Raw genomic sequence first — 13,623 nt, 5'->3', positions numbered from 1 at the left:
TAAAGCAAATCCAAACAACAGTCCTTGTGTGTGTTTGGTCTTGAGACTCAGGCCTGAGGTGCTGCTCAGCATCAGCAGTGTCCTGGCTCTGACACTGCCCTCTCCCCTGTCACAGGAGGAGTCCCTGCAGAGGAGGAGGCAGCTGCTGCTGGATGAGGACGGACGGATGCAGCTGGAAAGAGAGGTACGGACACCTGGGCTCTGGAGAGAGGCTGAGGGCAGCACCTCAGGACTGGGGCTTTAGGAAAACAAAGTGCTGGCAGGTGGGTTAGTTCTGAGCTCTCAGCCCTGTCCTCCCAGCATTGGTGTGTGGTTGTGTAGGGTTGGGACCCTGTGAGCTGTGTGCCCCTTGTTTCACTCTTGGGGAAATGACTGTGAGGGACTTGGTGGTTTTCTTCCAGGAAGCTGCTCTAGCCTCTCAGCTGCGGCTGGAGGAGAGCAGGAAGGAGCATTCCAGCCTCCTGGAGTCCGTCCGGCAGCTGCGGAGGTCCCTGGAGGAGCTGCAGGACCAGAAGGCTGAGCTGGAGGCCCAGGTGGACTTGCTGCAGAGCCGGAGCCAGAGGCTGCAGAAACGCATTGGGTGAGTGTGAGAAGTTCCCTCTGATACCAAAACATCTGCCCTGTGCCCCTGACAAACCTCTGTAACCCAGCCTGGGCCTCTCCCTGACCTCTGAGCTCCGTGGTGGGCCATGTTCCTTCCCTGAGGTGAACCATGGAGGACACAGAGCTGCTGGGGCTGGTTCCAGATTTATTAACTCAGGGTGTGAATTTGGATTTGCTCCTTCAGCTCTGCATGTCAGGTTTGTTTGTGTCCTCCACTCCTGCCTTGGATGAGGTGCTGTGAGAGGGGCACTGAAATGCAGAGAGCTTCTCCTGAGGTGGCTGAGCTGCTGAGGAAGGGTGGGAAGCAGTTTCCCTGCCCAGCCAGGGCTTACACTCGGTGTAACACCACAGCCCCAGCCCTGGTGCTGTTCTGCACACCTGTGGCCCTCTCCCTGCTGGAATCTGGAGGCCACTCTGGACACCACTGCAGGTTAATCAAGTGCCTCTGCTGTTACTTTTTCCCGTGGCAGAGAGCTGGAGGAAGCAATCAGGAGCAAACAGGAGGCTCTGAAAGAACTGGAGGCAGAAGAAAGTGTGGAATCTCCAAGAAAGAAAGCTGAGCTCCGTGTTGAAGACCTGAGAGAAGCTCCTCAAGCTGTGAGTAAAGCAGCCTGTGAAGGTGTTTGCCTTGTGAGATCTGAGAATGAAACTCCCTTGAAAATCCTGGCATTTGTGTGAAGTCATTTGAGATGCAGAGATGGAATTCTCTTTGCTGGTGTGTTCAGTAGTATTTGCAGATGTCTGTCTATTATTAGTGGGTGGAGAGGAGTGTGGGATACTCAAATCAAAAGCAGGGCTCGTTTCAGGATAGAAACATCATTGTTACCTTCGGAAGTCACATCAAGAGCACCCTGGTGCTGTGTTTGGATCTGGGCAGTGCCATGGCGATGTCATTCCAAGCTTTTGCTCCTCACTGGATTTTTAGGGGGCCCTGGGCTTCTGTTTCCCCCATACTTATTTCTCAGTTTTTGCACTGTGTCACCCTCTCAGCACTCGTCCAGAGAGCCCTCCCCAGCCTCTCAGAGCCCCGAGGAGAGCGTCCTGCAGTTTGATGGGTGAGCGTCCACGTGCCAGGAGCGCTTTCCGCTCCGCCTTCCCTGCCTTGGGCTCGCACAGCGGGCACCGAGCAGCCGTTTTTGGGGTGCTGTGTGGGGTGTGCAGCAGCACAGGGAGCCAGGCCAGCCCTGCCTGTTCCCCGCAGGGTCCGGAGTTACCTCTCTGCCGAGGGGCAGTCCCTGCGCAGCGCCAAGGAGTTCCTGCTGCGCCAGAGCCGCTCCCTGCGCCAGCGGCGCTCGGCGCTCCGGGCTGCCAGCCTGCAGTGGCACCAGCAGCTGCACAGGGCCCAGGGGGACGTGCAGGGTCCCGACAGCTCCCAGCTCCTGCAGGGAATGCAGCGCAACCTGGAGGAGGTGAGCCTGTGCTCGGGTGTTTCCCCCAGCCCTGCTTTCAGCTCCTGGCTCGTGGTCCTCTTGATGTGGGCTCGGTGAGCCCTTGGTTGTGGGGTTGGAAGTAGAACCTCCTTTTCCTTGGGCTGAATCTGCTTTGAGCCATGTGCTCTGCTCACTGTCCCCCTTCCCACACTCTGGAGGGCTTGGGAGCCATTTCACTGCAGCAGCACTCCCCGTGCTGGGCAGGAGGAGGTGATGAAAGTCACCCCAGCTCCTGTGGGGATCATTTCCTGTCATTCCTGTTGAATTTCCCTCCTCGGCATGGCTGTTGGTCTGTGCAGGAGGCTAAGGAGCTGGACAAGATGAAGTCAGCCATGCAGAAAGGACAGGTGCTGCTGAAGAAGAAGGAGGAGAAGCTCAGCCAGCTGGAGTCCTCGCTGCTGGAGGAGGTAAACTCCAGCTGCATTCCCCCTGCCCACAGCTCTTGGCCTCCTCCCCCAGGCAGGGGGCTGTGAGGGGCTCGTGGTGTTCAGCTGGTGTTTGCCAGCAGAGCTGGGTTTTGGAGACACTTTCTGTGAGAGCACCAGACTGCTGAGTGTGTGGCTGTAGAGAGCAGCTTGGAAAAGCTGCATGGATTGAGCCTGGAGAAAACAAGGGCAGTTCACCTCGTGTGAGCTGGGATGGAGCCTGCTCTCCTGGCCAGGGCAAACCCTGGAATCTTTGGCTGTGCCTGGGAGCAGCAGATGCAAGAGAACCAGACCTTTGATGGTCAAACTCGTGGCCCTGGGCAGAGAACCCAGCCCTGCAAGAGCTGTGAGGTTATTCACAGCACAAGCCACGGTGACTCCTGCAGGAAGGGCTGGTTCACGTGGCTGCTGGCTTTGGCCTCTTGCACTTCCAGAGCCAGAGCAGTCTCTGGACATTGAGATGTCACTGTCAGGGGCTGAAGACAAGTTTGCCTTCACTTGACCTGTGCCTGACTGCAGTCCAGCTCTCTAGACAAGCTGTAGGCAGATTTCCAGTAGCTCTTATGTTCCTGGGATGATACAGCAGGATTTACTGGCATTGTTTTCCTCCTCCTGACCAGCTCTCAGATGAAGATACACTGAAGAGTTCTGCATGCAAGAAGGTGGTGACTTTTGATCTGAGCACCTCTGAGGACACAAACAGCACGTCCAGTGTGCATCTGGGCCAGTCTAGACGTAAGTGCCCAACATGTGAGGCTCTAGGCTTGTTCTGCCTTTCCCTCTCATCTCTCTGATTTCCCTGTTCTCATTTGTGCTCAGCTGTGTCCAAGGCAGGTCTGGGACCGCTCTGTGTACCACACCTGATTGTGAAAACTTGCTTCCTGCCTGTAGTGGCAGATAAGAGGGATGGGATCTGTGAGTGAACCTGCCTTTTAAATCTCTGTGGATTATAAAATCTCTGATTTCCCTCAGATCCTGCAGATCTGTACTGCTCTTCTGCAGGAGTCTGGGCTTCCTCTTCCTCACATCCATGGCAGGAGAAGCTGCTGCAATTCCCTCTCTGCTGCTCGTGCTTTTTCTTGGGCTTTGGTTGGCTGTGACTGGAGTTGTGCTGGGGGAAGAAGGGCAGGCAGACAGGAGGCTCGGGCTGCTTGCACAAAGGCTGCTCGTGTTAGGCCTTGTCTGTGATCCCTTTCTTCCCCTTTCTTCCTTCAGCTGACTTGAGAACGGATTTCTGGCCCGTGCTGCAGCAGGACAAGATCCAGCACCTGAGGGACTCGGTGCAGAGCATCACCAGTGAGCTGAACGGGGTCCTGGGGCTCCTGGACTCCCTGAGCCATCACCAGTCTCCTCTCCTCACCTCCACAGCCCGTGAGGGCGTCCTCCTTCCCACATATCCCTCCTTGGGAGGCCTGAGGGGGGGCAGCTCCCTGGGGAACCCCCCCAGGGTGTCCCCCCTGGACCAGTGGGCCCGGAGCAGCGGGCTCAGCTCCACTTACTCCACCTCAGGGCAGTCAGTGGACAACATGCTGGCAGAGAAATGGCACAGGTATTTCCCAGGTGAGTCTCCTGGCCTTGTTCCACCTGCTTTGCTGCCTGCAACTTCTGCTTTTGTCTCACGCTTCCAGGGCTGGGAAGGGTGGGTGCTGCTGCTGGGACGGGTGCCAAGAGGGTAAGGGATGAGAAGCTCATTCCAGAAGTGCAGCATGTGGCTGCTCCTGTCATCCTGCTCTTTAATCCACACCCAGGGAAGCAGCAAAAGAGGAGCCAGCCCCCTCCCAGTGGCACGTAGGGATCTCCATCTGCTTCCCTGGAGTCCTGGCAGGGGCAGCCAGCACAGCCAGATCCCTGGGCTCTGTGGGCTCTGTGTTTAATGTCTGTTTTCCAGGTGGGTTCTCGTCACTCAGTGGGAGTCCTGAGCCTCTGGACAGCAAGCTGGGATATGTCCCTGCAGAGTAAGGGCTTCTTCCTTGAGATGTTTCACTTAGGTCATTTACCATGTAACAAGTAGATAACAATTTGATAATTACTATGAACTACTAATTAAGGAGAAAAGGTGAACTATCAGTGTATATATTAGAGGAGGTATTTTTTTTCTTCAGCAGCCCATCACTTTCTCATCTCTGGGATAATTTTTTCCCAGACCTCCTTTTTCCCCACTTACCCTCTCTCTCTCTCTCTCTCACTGCCGCAGTGAACAAATCCGGCTCTTCCAGCATTCCAAATTCAGTGAGCCAGAGAAGAGGAATATTGAGGGGATGATTGAGAGCAGCAAGAAATGGCTGAAAGGCTTCAAGAAGGAGTCCAAAGTGTATCTTTTACCTGGGTCTGGGCTTTAATTGCATTCCAGCTTCCTGCAGAGGAGGAGGGTGGCAGGAGGGGTGTGAAATGAAGAATGGAGCAGCAATTTCGAGGCCTTGGCCTCTATTCCAGTGATTCTGCAGAGGAATGTAGCTGATGGAGCAGGAGTGATCTGTGTGCTGCTCTCTGAGCTGTACTTGACTGAGGAAGTTCCCCTGGTTGAGTTGTGATGCTCTTTAGCGATGCTGCTCAGCTGTAAAGGAGCAGCTTGAGCTGGGAATGTGAGGATTTAAAAATATGGGCCAAATAGTGCAGAATGGAGGATGGGGCAGGCAGGAAGGGGGATCTGGCTTTGCAGGGCTGCTTCTGGTGCCGTGGGTGGAGCCCTTGGCCACGGGCAGGCTCTGCTGAGCAGCCTGGGAGGAGGTGAGGGCACCTGGAGATGGGTGGGCTGGGGATGTGGTGGGGCAGGGAGGGCTGGGCTCCCCCAGAGCTCTCTCCAGCGCTACTTTGAGGAATCTTGTAGCATGGGGCTGGATCCAGAGAGCAGGACCTGTCTGTGCTGTGAGCAGGGGTGCTCCCAGGCTGTGTGGTACCAGCCTTGTGCTGGGGCTCGCTGTAATCAGCAGCAAATCCCCGCGGCCTCTGTGCTGTCCTGAGCATGGTGTGCCTCTGAATTCCCTAATCCCCCTCTAATTCCATGGGACTGGGATGCAGCAGGCTAATGCAGCCTGTGTGTGCAGGGCTGGCTCAGTACTGCTCCCTGTCCTGCCTGTGCTGCTTCCTGCTGTGGGCCAGGCTTTTCCTTCACCCCCCTGTCAGACCCCTCTCCCTGCAGGCACAGAAGCCCCCAGGCAGCAGCCCCAGCCTGCTCCAACTGAGACTGGATGAAAACAGAGAGATCAAGGTGTACCACTACTGAAAGGTGGGGTTTTTCTCCGCAGGGATGCTGGGGGGGCTGTGCAGTCTCCTCATGATGGGCTGGGTTTTGGTGATGCCCACCCAGGCACCTCCACCGTGTGTGTGTGCCACGTCCTTGAGACTGGGTGTTTTTGCAACAGAGTGGAGGAAGGAGGAAGAGAGCTTCCCAGGCGGATTCTTCTAATCCTGTAATGTGTCCAAATATACTTTATAGACTGTTTAATCCAGCGGTGACATATCAGGGCTTCAATAAATCAACATTTCCCTCATCAGTATTCCAGCGACAGCGAGGCAGAGCTGTGAATCATGGAGGACTTTGAGTAACTGGTCAAGGGGGAGGATGTTAATCCAGCTGAGGCTCTGCTGGAGGAAATGTGTCAGGAAATGAGCCTGCCCTGATGCCCAGCAAATGCTCAGTGGCAGGTGGGCCATGTCAGGTGGCCTCTGGCACGTGGGAGCAGCGGAACGGCTGCGGAGTCTGGGGATAAAATCAGGGAATGGTACGTTCTGGCTCATGGGCAGTGTTCTGCTTATTTGGGGTGGAAGCAGTAGGAACTGAGGGAGATCTGGATGAGCCCTCCCCGCTCCTCTCATGCCAGGCTGGCCAGAGCTGTGCTTCAGAGCAGCTCTGTGCCCGTCACGGACGGTGGCAGCGGGAGCAGGGGTGGCAGGGACACGGGCAGGGCCTGGTGCAGGCACGGCTGAGGAGCTCCTGTGAGTGCTGAGTCCTTCTCTGTGCCCTGGGGAGAGGGACACAGAGCAGCTGGGAGCTCTTTCCATGCTCCTGCTGCAGCTCCACAGGGATCCTGTGGGAGCAGGGCCGTGGGAACACCGGGGAGCGGCTGAGGAGTTGGGATGAGCAGCTCTCAGCTGTGACACAGAGGCTCATGGCTTTGCTCACCGGCTGCTGTGGTGTTCCTCTGGAAAAGCCACATCCAGAGGGTGTCCCAGCCTGCTGGGATGCTTGGAACTGGCAGGGGTTTCACTCTACCCAGCGGGGAGGGGTCAGGCTTTCATGGGAACGTGGTGTTTGGTTGTCTTTGTCAGTATTTCCTCCGAGCTGACTCTAAATATTTTATGCTTTAAAAAGCTGTCGAGCCGCTCGCCCGTTCTGGCTGCCGAGGACTCTGCACTTCAAGGGAGCCCATCTGTGAGAAACTTTCTTCAAAGCCATTCTCCTGAGACAGCTGCTGGGGGGAGGCTGGGAAGCTGCTGCCCCACACCCCCCGTGCTGTGTGAGCCCCTCGGGTGGGCAGTGGCAGGAGGCAGAGCCCCCTGCTCTGCTCCCTTGGTGCCATGAGCCTGGCACATGCAAATAGAAATATATTTTTGATGAACATAATTTTAAAACTCTTAAGAATGTATGTATTTTATTTTTTTCTTGCTGTTTTCCTAGAACTTTTTTGTAATTACTCAACCAGCCTTATTCCTTCCTAGGGAAGGAGGGATCAAAACACGGGTATCCCATCTGCTGTTGGATTGCACAAACCCCTTCCTGTAGGGCTCTTGCTTTTGGTTTACTGGATACTCAGAGGACACATGGCAGTCCTTGCAGTGAGGGGATTTAGAAGGGACCCCACAGTTGAGGTTGCTGTGGCCAAAGCCATATCACTGAGCCCATTCTGTATTTGGGGAGAAGCGTGCATTAGTGGTGCAGGGAAATGCCAGTTTTTTTAACAATAACTTGGTTTGAAACACGCTCCTTTTTCCTGTTAAAACCTGGGACTGCAGCTGTATCTGGTTTTGTATAAATTAAATCAACATGAGCCTGTTTTGTGTGATGGTGATGGTTGTCACTCTGTTTTGTTGTAGCTGGATATCCAGCTGTACTTTCCTCTCACATCTCCCCTTGTCTCGGGGCTCCCTCATGTTTTGTCTTGTCAAGGTCGTTTCTGGCAGTTCCCAAGACCACTTAAGCTCGCTGTGACTTTGTTACCATTATTCTTTTAAGTGTCTGGGCAGGGTAGCAAATGCAGAGGCAGAGAGAAGAAAGCTAAAATAAAAACCAAAACGACAAAATGAGAGCAAGGCTTGGCTCTGGCAGCCTGGGATCTGTGAAAAATGCCTCGCTGTACATTGCCTGCTGATTTCCCGTGGCTTTGGGAGCAGCCAGGAGCTGCCCCAGCAGTGTGCTGGGTGCTGTGGGATGGCTGAGTAAACGCTCTCACCAGGAATTGGGGAGGGTTGGTGACGTGCTCCTCTCTTCCCATGACTTGTTCCCATCTCCTGGCAGCAGCCTGTGGGAGCTGGGGGGGCTGCTGAGGCACGGGGGAGCAGGGTGTGCATCAGCTGCTTGTGCACAAGGAGGCTGGTAGTTTCGTCCTTAAAAAGAAAAGAAAGTGCCCCAGTTGCTGCTGTGCCTGAGCTGCACCCGTGTGTCTTTTCCCTCTGGAGCAGGATAAGAGCTCCTGGAGGAGCTGTGGTGGCAGTCAGTGTGTTCAGGGCGGTTCTGAGACACCCCAAATCCCAGCTGGAGTGTGGGATCCTCCTGGGTGCGCTGTGCCCCTGCTGAGGTGGGTCCCCACGGAGCAGGTGTGTCCCAGGCTGGGCTGGGCTGTGCTCCCTGTGCTTGGAGCAGAGGATTTGCCTTTCCTGGAATGCCAGAGCTGCGTCCCCTGGCGAAACTCGATTAGAGGAGCAAAAGGGCAGTGCCTGATTACTTCAGCAAGCTGAGCAGGGGCTGTAAGCTCATTAAGGGGCTTGGCCTCTGCCTGCCCGAGGAGGGACATCTCAGTGCTGGCTGTTGGATCCAGCAGTGCTGCTCCAGAGCCTGCGCACCCCGGCCATGCTGGGCACCCTGATGACAGCGCTGTTCTTCGTGGTGAGGGCGGTCAGACAGGTGAGCCCTGACTGCTGCAGTGCTGCTCCCACCTGCCTGGGGCTGGGAATGGCTCCTGTGCCTCCTAAAGCACCCTGGGCAGGAGGGCTGGGAGCTCTGCGGGCTCGGGGTTGCCACGACGAGTGGCAGGGGAGGGTTGTGATCTCTGCTGATGACTGTGGCTGAGCAGCTCTTCCTGTTCCTCTCCTGTCCTCTTCCCTGCTGAAAAACCTTCCCTGTGTGCAGCTGGGGACCAACCTGTTCCGTGAGGAGCCCCTGCCTTACCTGGTGTATCAGCCCCTGCCCTGGCAGATCCAGTGCGTGTCCCAGAGCCGCCGCACCAGCCGGGACAGCGAGGTGAGGGCTGCTGGCACTGCCAGGACAGCGAGGTGAGGGCTGCTGGCACTGCCAGGACAGCGAGGTGAGGGCTGCTGGCACTGCCAGGACAGCGAGGTGAGGGCTGCTGGCACTGCCAGGACAGCGAGGTGAGGGCTGCTGGCACTGCCAGGACAGCTGACTCCAGGGATGGCAGGGGCAGCTGTGAGCCAGGCAGCCTGCAGGTGTAGGCAGGGAGGAAATGTAATTCCAGGAGGGCAGGATAAGCTGGAAAATGTTGAATTTGTAGAGAAGCTTATTTTTAGAAATGGAAGTATCCCCTGGATGACCTGGCAGCCCAGGAGCTGCAGGCTCATGGTGTAGGGGCTGTCTCCTTACTGGTTTGAAATGCAGATCCAGTGAGGATAGCCTGTGCCAACATCCATCCATGGTCTGGAGCTTCTCACAGCTCTGAGTTTGGATGCAAACCTATTTCCTGCCTCTCCTTGGAGGTCTTTTCATAAATGCAGATTAATTAATCAGTACTCTTTAGGGGAGCAACAGTAAGCATGTTCCAATTTCTTAAAGGGAATGGAGAATGGAAAGGGACTGTCCTCACTGCCTCTGCCTGGGATAGATCTAACTTCCATTTTATTTCTCTACCTTTCTAGAGAGGCAGGAACTCCCGGCACAACAGCATCTACTCGCTTTCTGGAGAGAAAGGTGAGTGTGGAACAGGCAGGGAGGCAATAAAAACCCTCAGTCAACACAAGTAATGAGTGGAACTCATGGCTGCCACTGTGGATGCAGCAGAAGAGCAGGCATTGCAGTACCTACATCCTTCTCCCTCCACAAATCTGTGACATTATTAAGGGGTATTTGATGATGAGATATTTGTTATTGTGTGTGGCATCAGCCAGTGAAGGTCCCAGTGCTGCAGGGCTGAATAAATAACCCCACACGTGTGTCTGTGCACACCCCTGCTCATCCCAGGAAACCTGCCCCACTGACTCAGGTGGGGTCATGCTGTCCCACAGAACAGCCCCCTTCTCCTTGTTCTGGGAAAACCACCTGGCATTCACCCCCTCTGCTCTTTTCTCTTGTCTCCAAGGCTCTGCAGTGCTCAGCAAAGAGGATTTGAGCTGTTCTATTCTCGTTATCCAAGCGGATAACGGGCAGTGGGGGCTGGGGGTGCCATCCCTCCTCACGGCCCAGCTGCTCTGCCCTGTCTGGGTGCTGGGCTGGGGCTTCCACTGCAAATGGGGGCAGGTCTGGGGGTGCCAGGGGCTGAGCCCCTCGGGCAGGTGGGGTTGTGCAGAGCTGCTCACCCTGCCAGTGCCTGTCCTCAGCCTCTGCCCTTGGGCAGGATTCACAGCTGGCAGGGCAGGGCAGGGCAGGGCAGGGCAGAGCCCACTCGCTCCTTTTATCTTTTTGCTCTGCAGTTTCTTTTCGGCAGTGAAGGGAGATGGGTTCAGGTGGCAGCGGTGAGTTTATACAGCAGCATCTGGCCCCAGGATTGCTGATGGCTGCTCGGGGGGTGCTTAGCAGTGACACACTGGCTTAGAGGAGCACTGCTGAGTGGCTTTGATGCAGTTCCTGTTGAATTTCACAATACTTCCCTAATGCCACATTAAGCAGGAGTGGGGAGGGCTCCCATTTGTCAGCGTGAGAGCTTTATTGCTGCGCGGGGCCGGGCTTTCTTTCTAATCTTATTTGTGTGTGCGAAAGTAAGTGAGCATCATACGTGGTGATTAAACGTGGGGAAGCTGTGGCCTTCGGGGAGTGGAGCTGTGTAAATAGAGGGCTTAGCACTGCCAGGGAGGCTGGGCTTTGCTTTGCCTCCCGTTCCCTGCTCCTTCTGCCCTGGAGGTGTCCCTGTGAGCCGCTGGAGTTGTGGTTTCATGCTGTGAGCTCTGCAGCAAGGACAGCTGTCCTGTCTGAGGAATGGGGAGGTCACTGACCCCACGGGGGTGATGCCAGAGCCCTGCCCTGCTCCTTGGAGCCTGTTCAGAGCTGCTGGCACTCTGTGTGCTCACTGTGATGCTCTCTTGCCCCTCCAGGTGATGTGACCCCTGATGCCAGCAAGGAGAGCAAGGTCACTGACCCTTCTGAGAGGGCAGCCATCACCATCCAGACCCACTTCAGGAGGTACCAGCAGCAGAAGCAGGAGAAGAAGTAGCCACAGCAGCCCCCTGTGGCCTGCACTGTTCCTCCTGTTGGTCTGTTCTGTCCCCCAGAGACATTTGGGGCTGTGGTGGCTGTGACCGTGCCCCCGATCCGTAGCTCCTGGTGCAGGTGTAGCTTCTCTGCCCTTGTGTTGGTGCTCACAGGGAGTTCTCTGTCCTGCTCAGTCCTTCCCCGGACAGCATCACTTTGTGGGCCAGGTTACAGCTGCTGGGGGGCTGCTGGGGACAGGGCACAGGTGTGGCAGCACATTTGGGAGCCTTGGCCAGCCCTTGGGTGATGCTGTGAGCCCCAGCAGCTCTGGGAGCTGTGGGAGGGGGTACTGTGCAGCAGAGGCTGGTTGTGCAGGCTGGTCACTGCCCAGCCGGGGCTTGTTTCACCCCAGGAACTCTCCCCTGTGCCTCCACCTCCTCCACTCTGCCTCTGGAGCCGGGTGGAAAAGCTGCCTTTGTCCCCTGCTGTGTCCAGAGCAGAGTGACCAGCGCGGTGTCCAGGAGCAGGACATTGCCAAGGGAATGTGCTGCAGGCTGTGAGGGGAGCAGGAGCTGAGCTGGGAGATGCTCTTACCTTTTCCTGGGGAGGACTGGCTGGGGTGTCCTGGTTCCAGAGCAGGCACTGGGACTCTGTGTCCTGAGGCTGACCCCTGGTGCTGCTGGTGTTGGGCTTGGAGCCCACCCAGCCCCCTGGCCTCTCTTCTGGTGCATTTCTGGGCTTGATGGCCTCTTCTCTGCTCTTGGCATGGCCTGAACGGGCTCTTCTCCTTCACATCCTGCTGTGGTGAGGGGCAGGGGGCTCCCTGAGGGCAGGGGGGTGTGGGGGCTCACGGGGGAGTGCTGGAAAATTTGGGCTGTGTTAAACTCTGTAAGGCCAGGGCTTGTTCCTGCTGGGGAAGGGAAGGGGGGCAATCCTTGCTGGGATGTAGAAGGAAATCTGTACTAGCCAATTCCAATAAAGTTGTGTTAATCTCTGTTAATCTGTTCCTCTTTTTATCTTGCTAATCTTCTTACTCTCACGGCTGAACATGCTTGCCTTTTCTTTCCTCTTCTATTTTTAATTCTCTTTTCCCCCTCTATTTCTGTTCTAAGCCTGGGCTTGGTATTTCAGAGGTGCTGCCTGGCTGTGACCCTGGTTTAGTGGTTGGGCACTTGGTTTCCTTTAAAACCTGTATTATGTAATGATTTATAAATGCTATATGCTCTGATGCCTCCCACCAGCCTGGCTGGGAAGGGTGCCCCTCTCCATATGGAATATTCCTTGACAGAGGTTGGCTCTGAGTGGTACCTGAATAATGGCCAAAAATCATAAAAATCTGGGACAAGGAATTGTCTTAGCAGCTTGTTTCTCAAGCCCCAGAGGTGAACAGCTGCCAGGCTCTGGCCAAGGCGCTTCCAGCTCTGCAGGATTCCAGGAGTTACCTCAGTTAGGAAGAACCAGATGGCAAAGGAGGATCTGCTGACCAGTGTGCCAGCAGGCTGGGAAGGGCACTGCAGAGCTGCACGGGGAAGCTGCAGTAACATCACTGTATTTGCATGTCATTTTAATTTGGGTACTTCAATTAAAAAGAAAAAAAAAAAAATCAAGGAGAGAGAGAGGTTGAAAAAATGACCTCTGCAGTGCTTGATTGTAGCTGATGAATTAATCCCTGTCAAGAGAGAAAAAAAAAAAGAAAAGAGAACTGTACAAATCTGTGTGTAGATACTCCAACTGCTTTGAGCTAAAATAGGCAATGTATCTGTTTGTAAGGAAAGGGCTGGAACCAGTTGGTAGCAGGCATGAATGGGAAAGTAATGAAAACTTGAGCTTATAAATTAGAGGAAAAAAAAGGAAAGTGCAGTTAGTTAATTAGACCTCAGCACCAGGAGCTCCTCAGAAATGTGAAGTTCTACTTTGGGTAACTAAACCAAGAGTTAATAATGGCCTGAGCTATATTTTTGCCTTTGGAGCAGGTAAGGAGGGCTGGCAGCCCCAGGGCTCTAAGTGCTCTTGCTTTCACAACCTTGTATGAGAGGGGAAAAGTAGAATCTGCATTTCTTTTGGTCCGACATTGGTGTGGCTGGTGGTGAAAACTAAGGGGAAAATAAGAACAAGTTACGGGGTGAGGCGGTGCTGGGTCTCCCTGTGGGTCTCTGTGCTGTCCCATGTCCTGGGACACCTGTGCAGTGCTGTGAGCCATGATCACCACGACTCAGGGAGGCAGAGACACCTGAAGAAGAAGAGTCAGAGCTCTGTGCTGGATTCACCCTGCCGTGTTCCAGCTGTGGCTGAGGACAGCAGTGCTCCTTCCCCTGCTGCCAGGCGGGGCTGTGACACATCCCAGGGAACAAGACCCTGCCTGGAGGAGTTGCTGTGCCTCGCTGGATGCTGGCTCCGATGCTGCAGCCACCCTGCACTTACCTGAGCTGCCCGAGCTGTGCCGTGCCTCGCGAGGGTTTGGGAAGCCGTTCACCCCTCTGGACGAGCTGGACCAGGGTTCCTGTTTGGCACCACGGTTTGTCCTTGGAGCTGGACTCGGTACTGCTGTGGCACAGTCTGCTCATGACTGCTCTGTCCTGCTCCATGGAACCATTCCCAGGACCCTGCTCATGTTCCTGACCCTCCTCCTGCCCCACAGCTCTGCAGGTGGGTA

The 13,623-nt window shown here is 55.3% G+C and overlaps 2 protein-coding genes across 6 annotated transcripts in view; both read left to right on the top strand.

Moving 5' to 3' along the window:
• The window catches only part of CEP164 (centrosomal protein 164), a 28,581-nt gene extending 21,120 nt beyond the window's left edge, over positions 1-7,461 (top strand). For 3 of the 5 annotated variants that reach the window (XM_088066813.1, XM_088066812.1, XM_088066810.1), the window contains 11 exons: positions 116-184; positions 402-580; positions 1,074-1,200; positions 1,594-1,658; positions 1,805-2,012; positions 2,333-2,440; positions 3,079-3,193; positions 3,674-4,018; positions 4,347-4,413; positions 4,653-4,769; positions 5,582-7,461. In XM_088066813.1, the coding sequence (XP_087922939.1) occupies positions 116-184; positions 402-580; positions 1,074-1,200; positions 1,594-1,658; positions 1,805-2,012; positions 2,333-2,440; positions 3,079-3,193; positions 3,674-4,018; positions 4,347-4,413; positions 4,653-4,769; positions 5,582-5,681 (1,500 nt within the window). In that variant the 3' untranslated portion in view covers positions 5,682-7,461. The remainder of the gene's footprint in view (positions 1-115; positions 185-401; positions 581-1,073; positions 1,201-1,593; positions 1,659-1,804; positions 2,013-2,332; positions 2,441-3,078; positions 3,194-3,673; positions 4,019-4,346; positions 4,414-4,652; positions 4,770-5,581) is intronic. The other 2 variants (XR_015774516.1, XM_088066811.1) reach the window with 2 other exon arrangements.
• Positions 7,462-8,375: 914 nt separating this feature from the next.
• Positions 8,376-11,775, top strand: LOC148182600 (uncharacterized). Its single transcript, XM_088066860.1, has 4 exons — positions 8,376-8,519; positions 8,745-8,855; positions 9,485-9,536; positions 10,874-11,775. Exons 1-4 carry the CDS (start codon positions 8,466-8,468, stop codon positions 10,990-10,992), a joined length of 336 nt encoding a protein of 111 aa, XP_087922986.1. The 5' UTR covers positions 8,376-8,465; the 3' UTR covers positions 10,993-11,775.
• Positions 11,776-13,623: the final 1,848 nt, after the last annotated feature.

Source organism: Pseudopodoces humilis, chromosome 25 (genome assembly GCF_049639895.1).
Source record: "Pseudopodoces humilis isolate 2021_Gansu_Grassland_sample_001 chromosome 25, ASM4963989v1, whole genome shotgun sequence".
Taxonomy (NCBI): Eukaryota; Metazoa; Chordata; class Aves; order Passeriformes; family Paridae; genus Pseudopodoces; species Pseudopodoces humilis.
The sequence above is the reverse complement of the archived record's forward strand: the minus strand, read 5'-3'. Positions and strand labels throughout refer to the sequence as shown.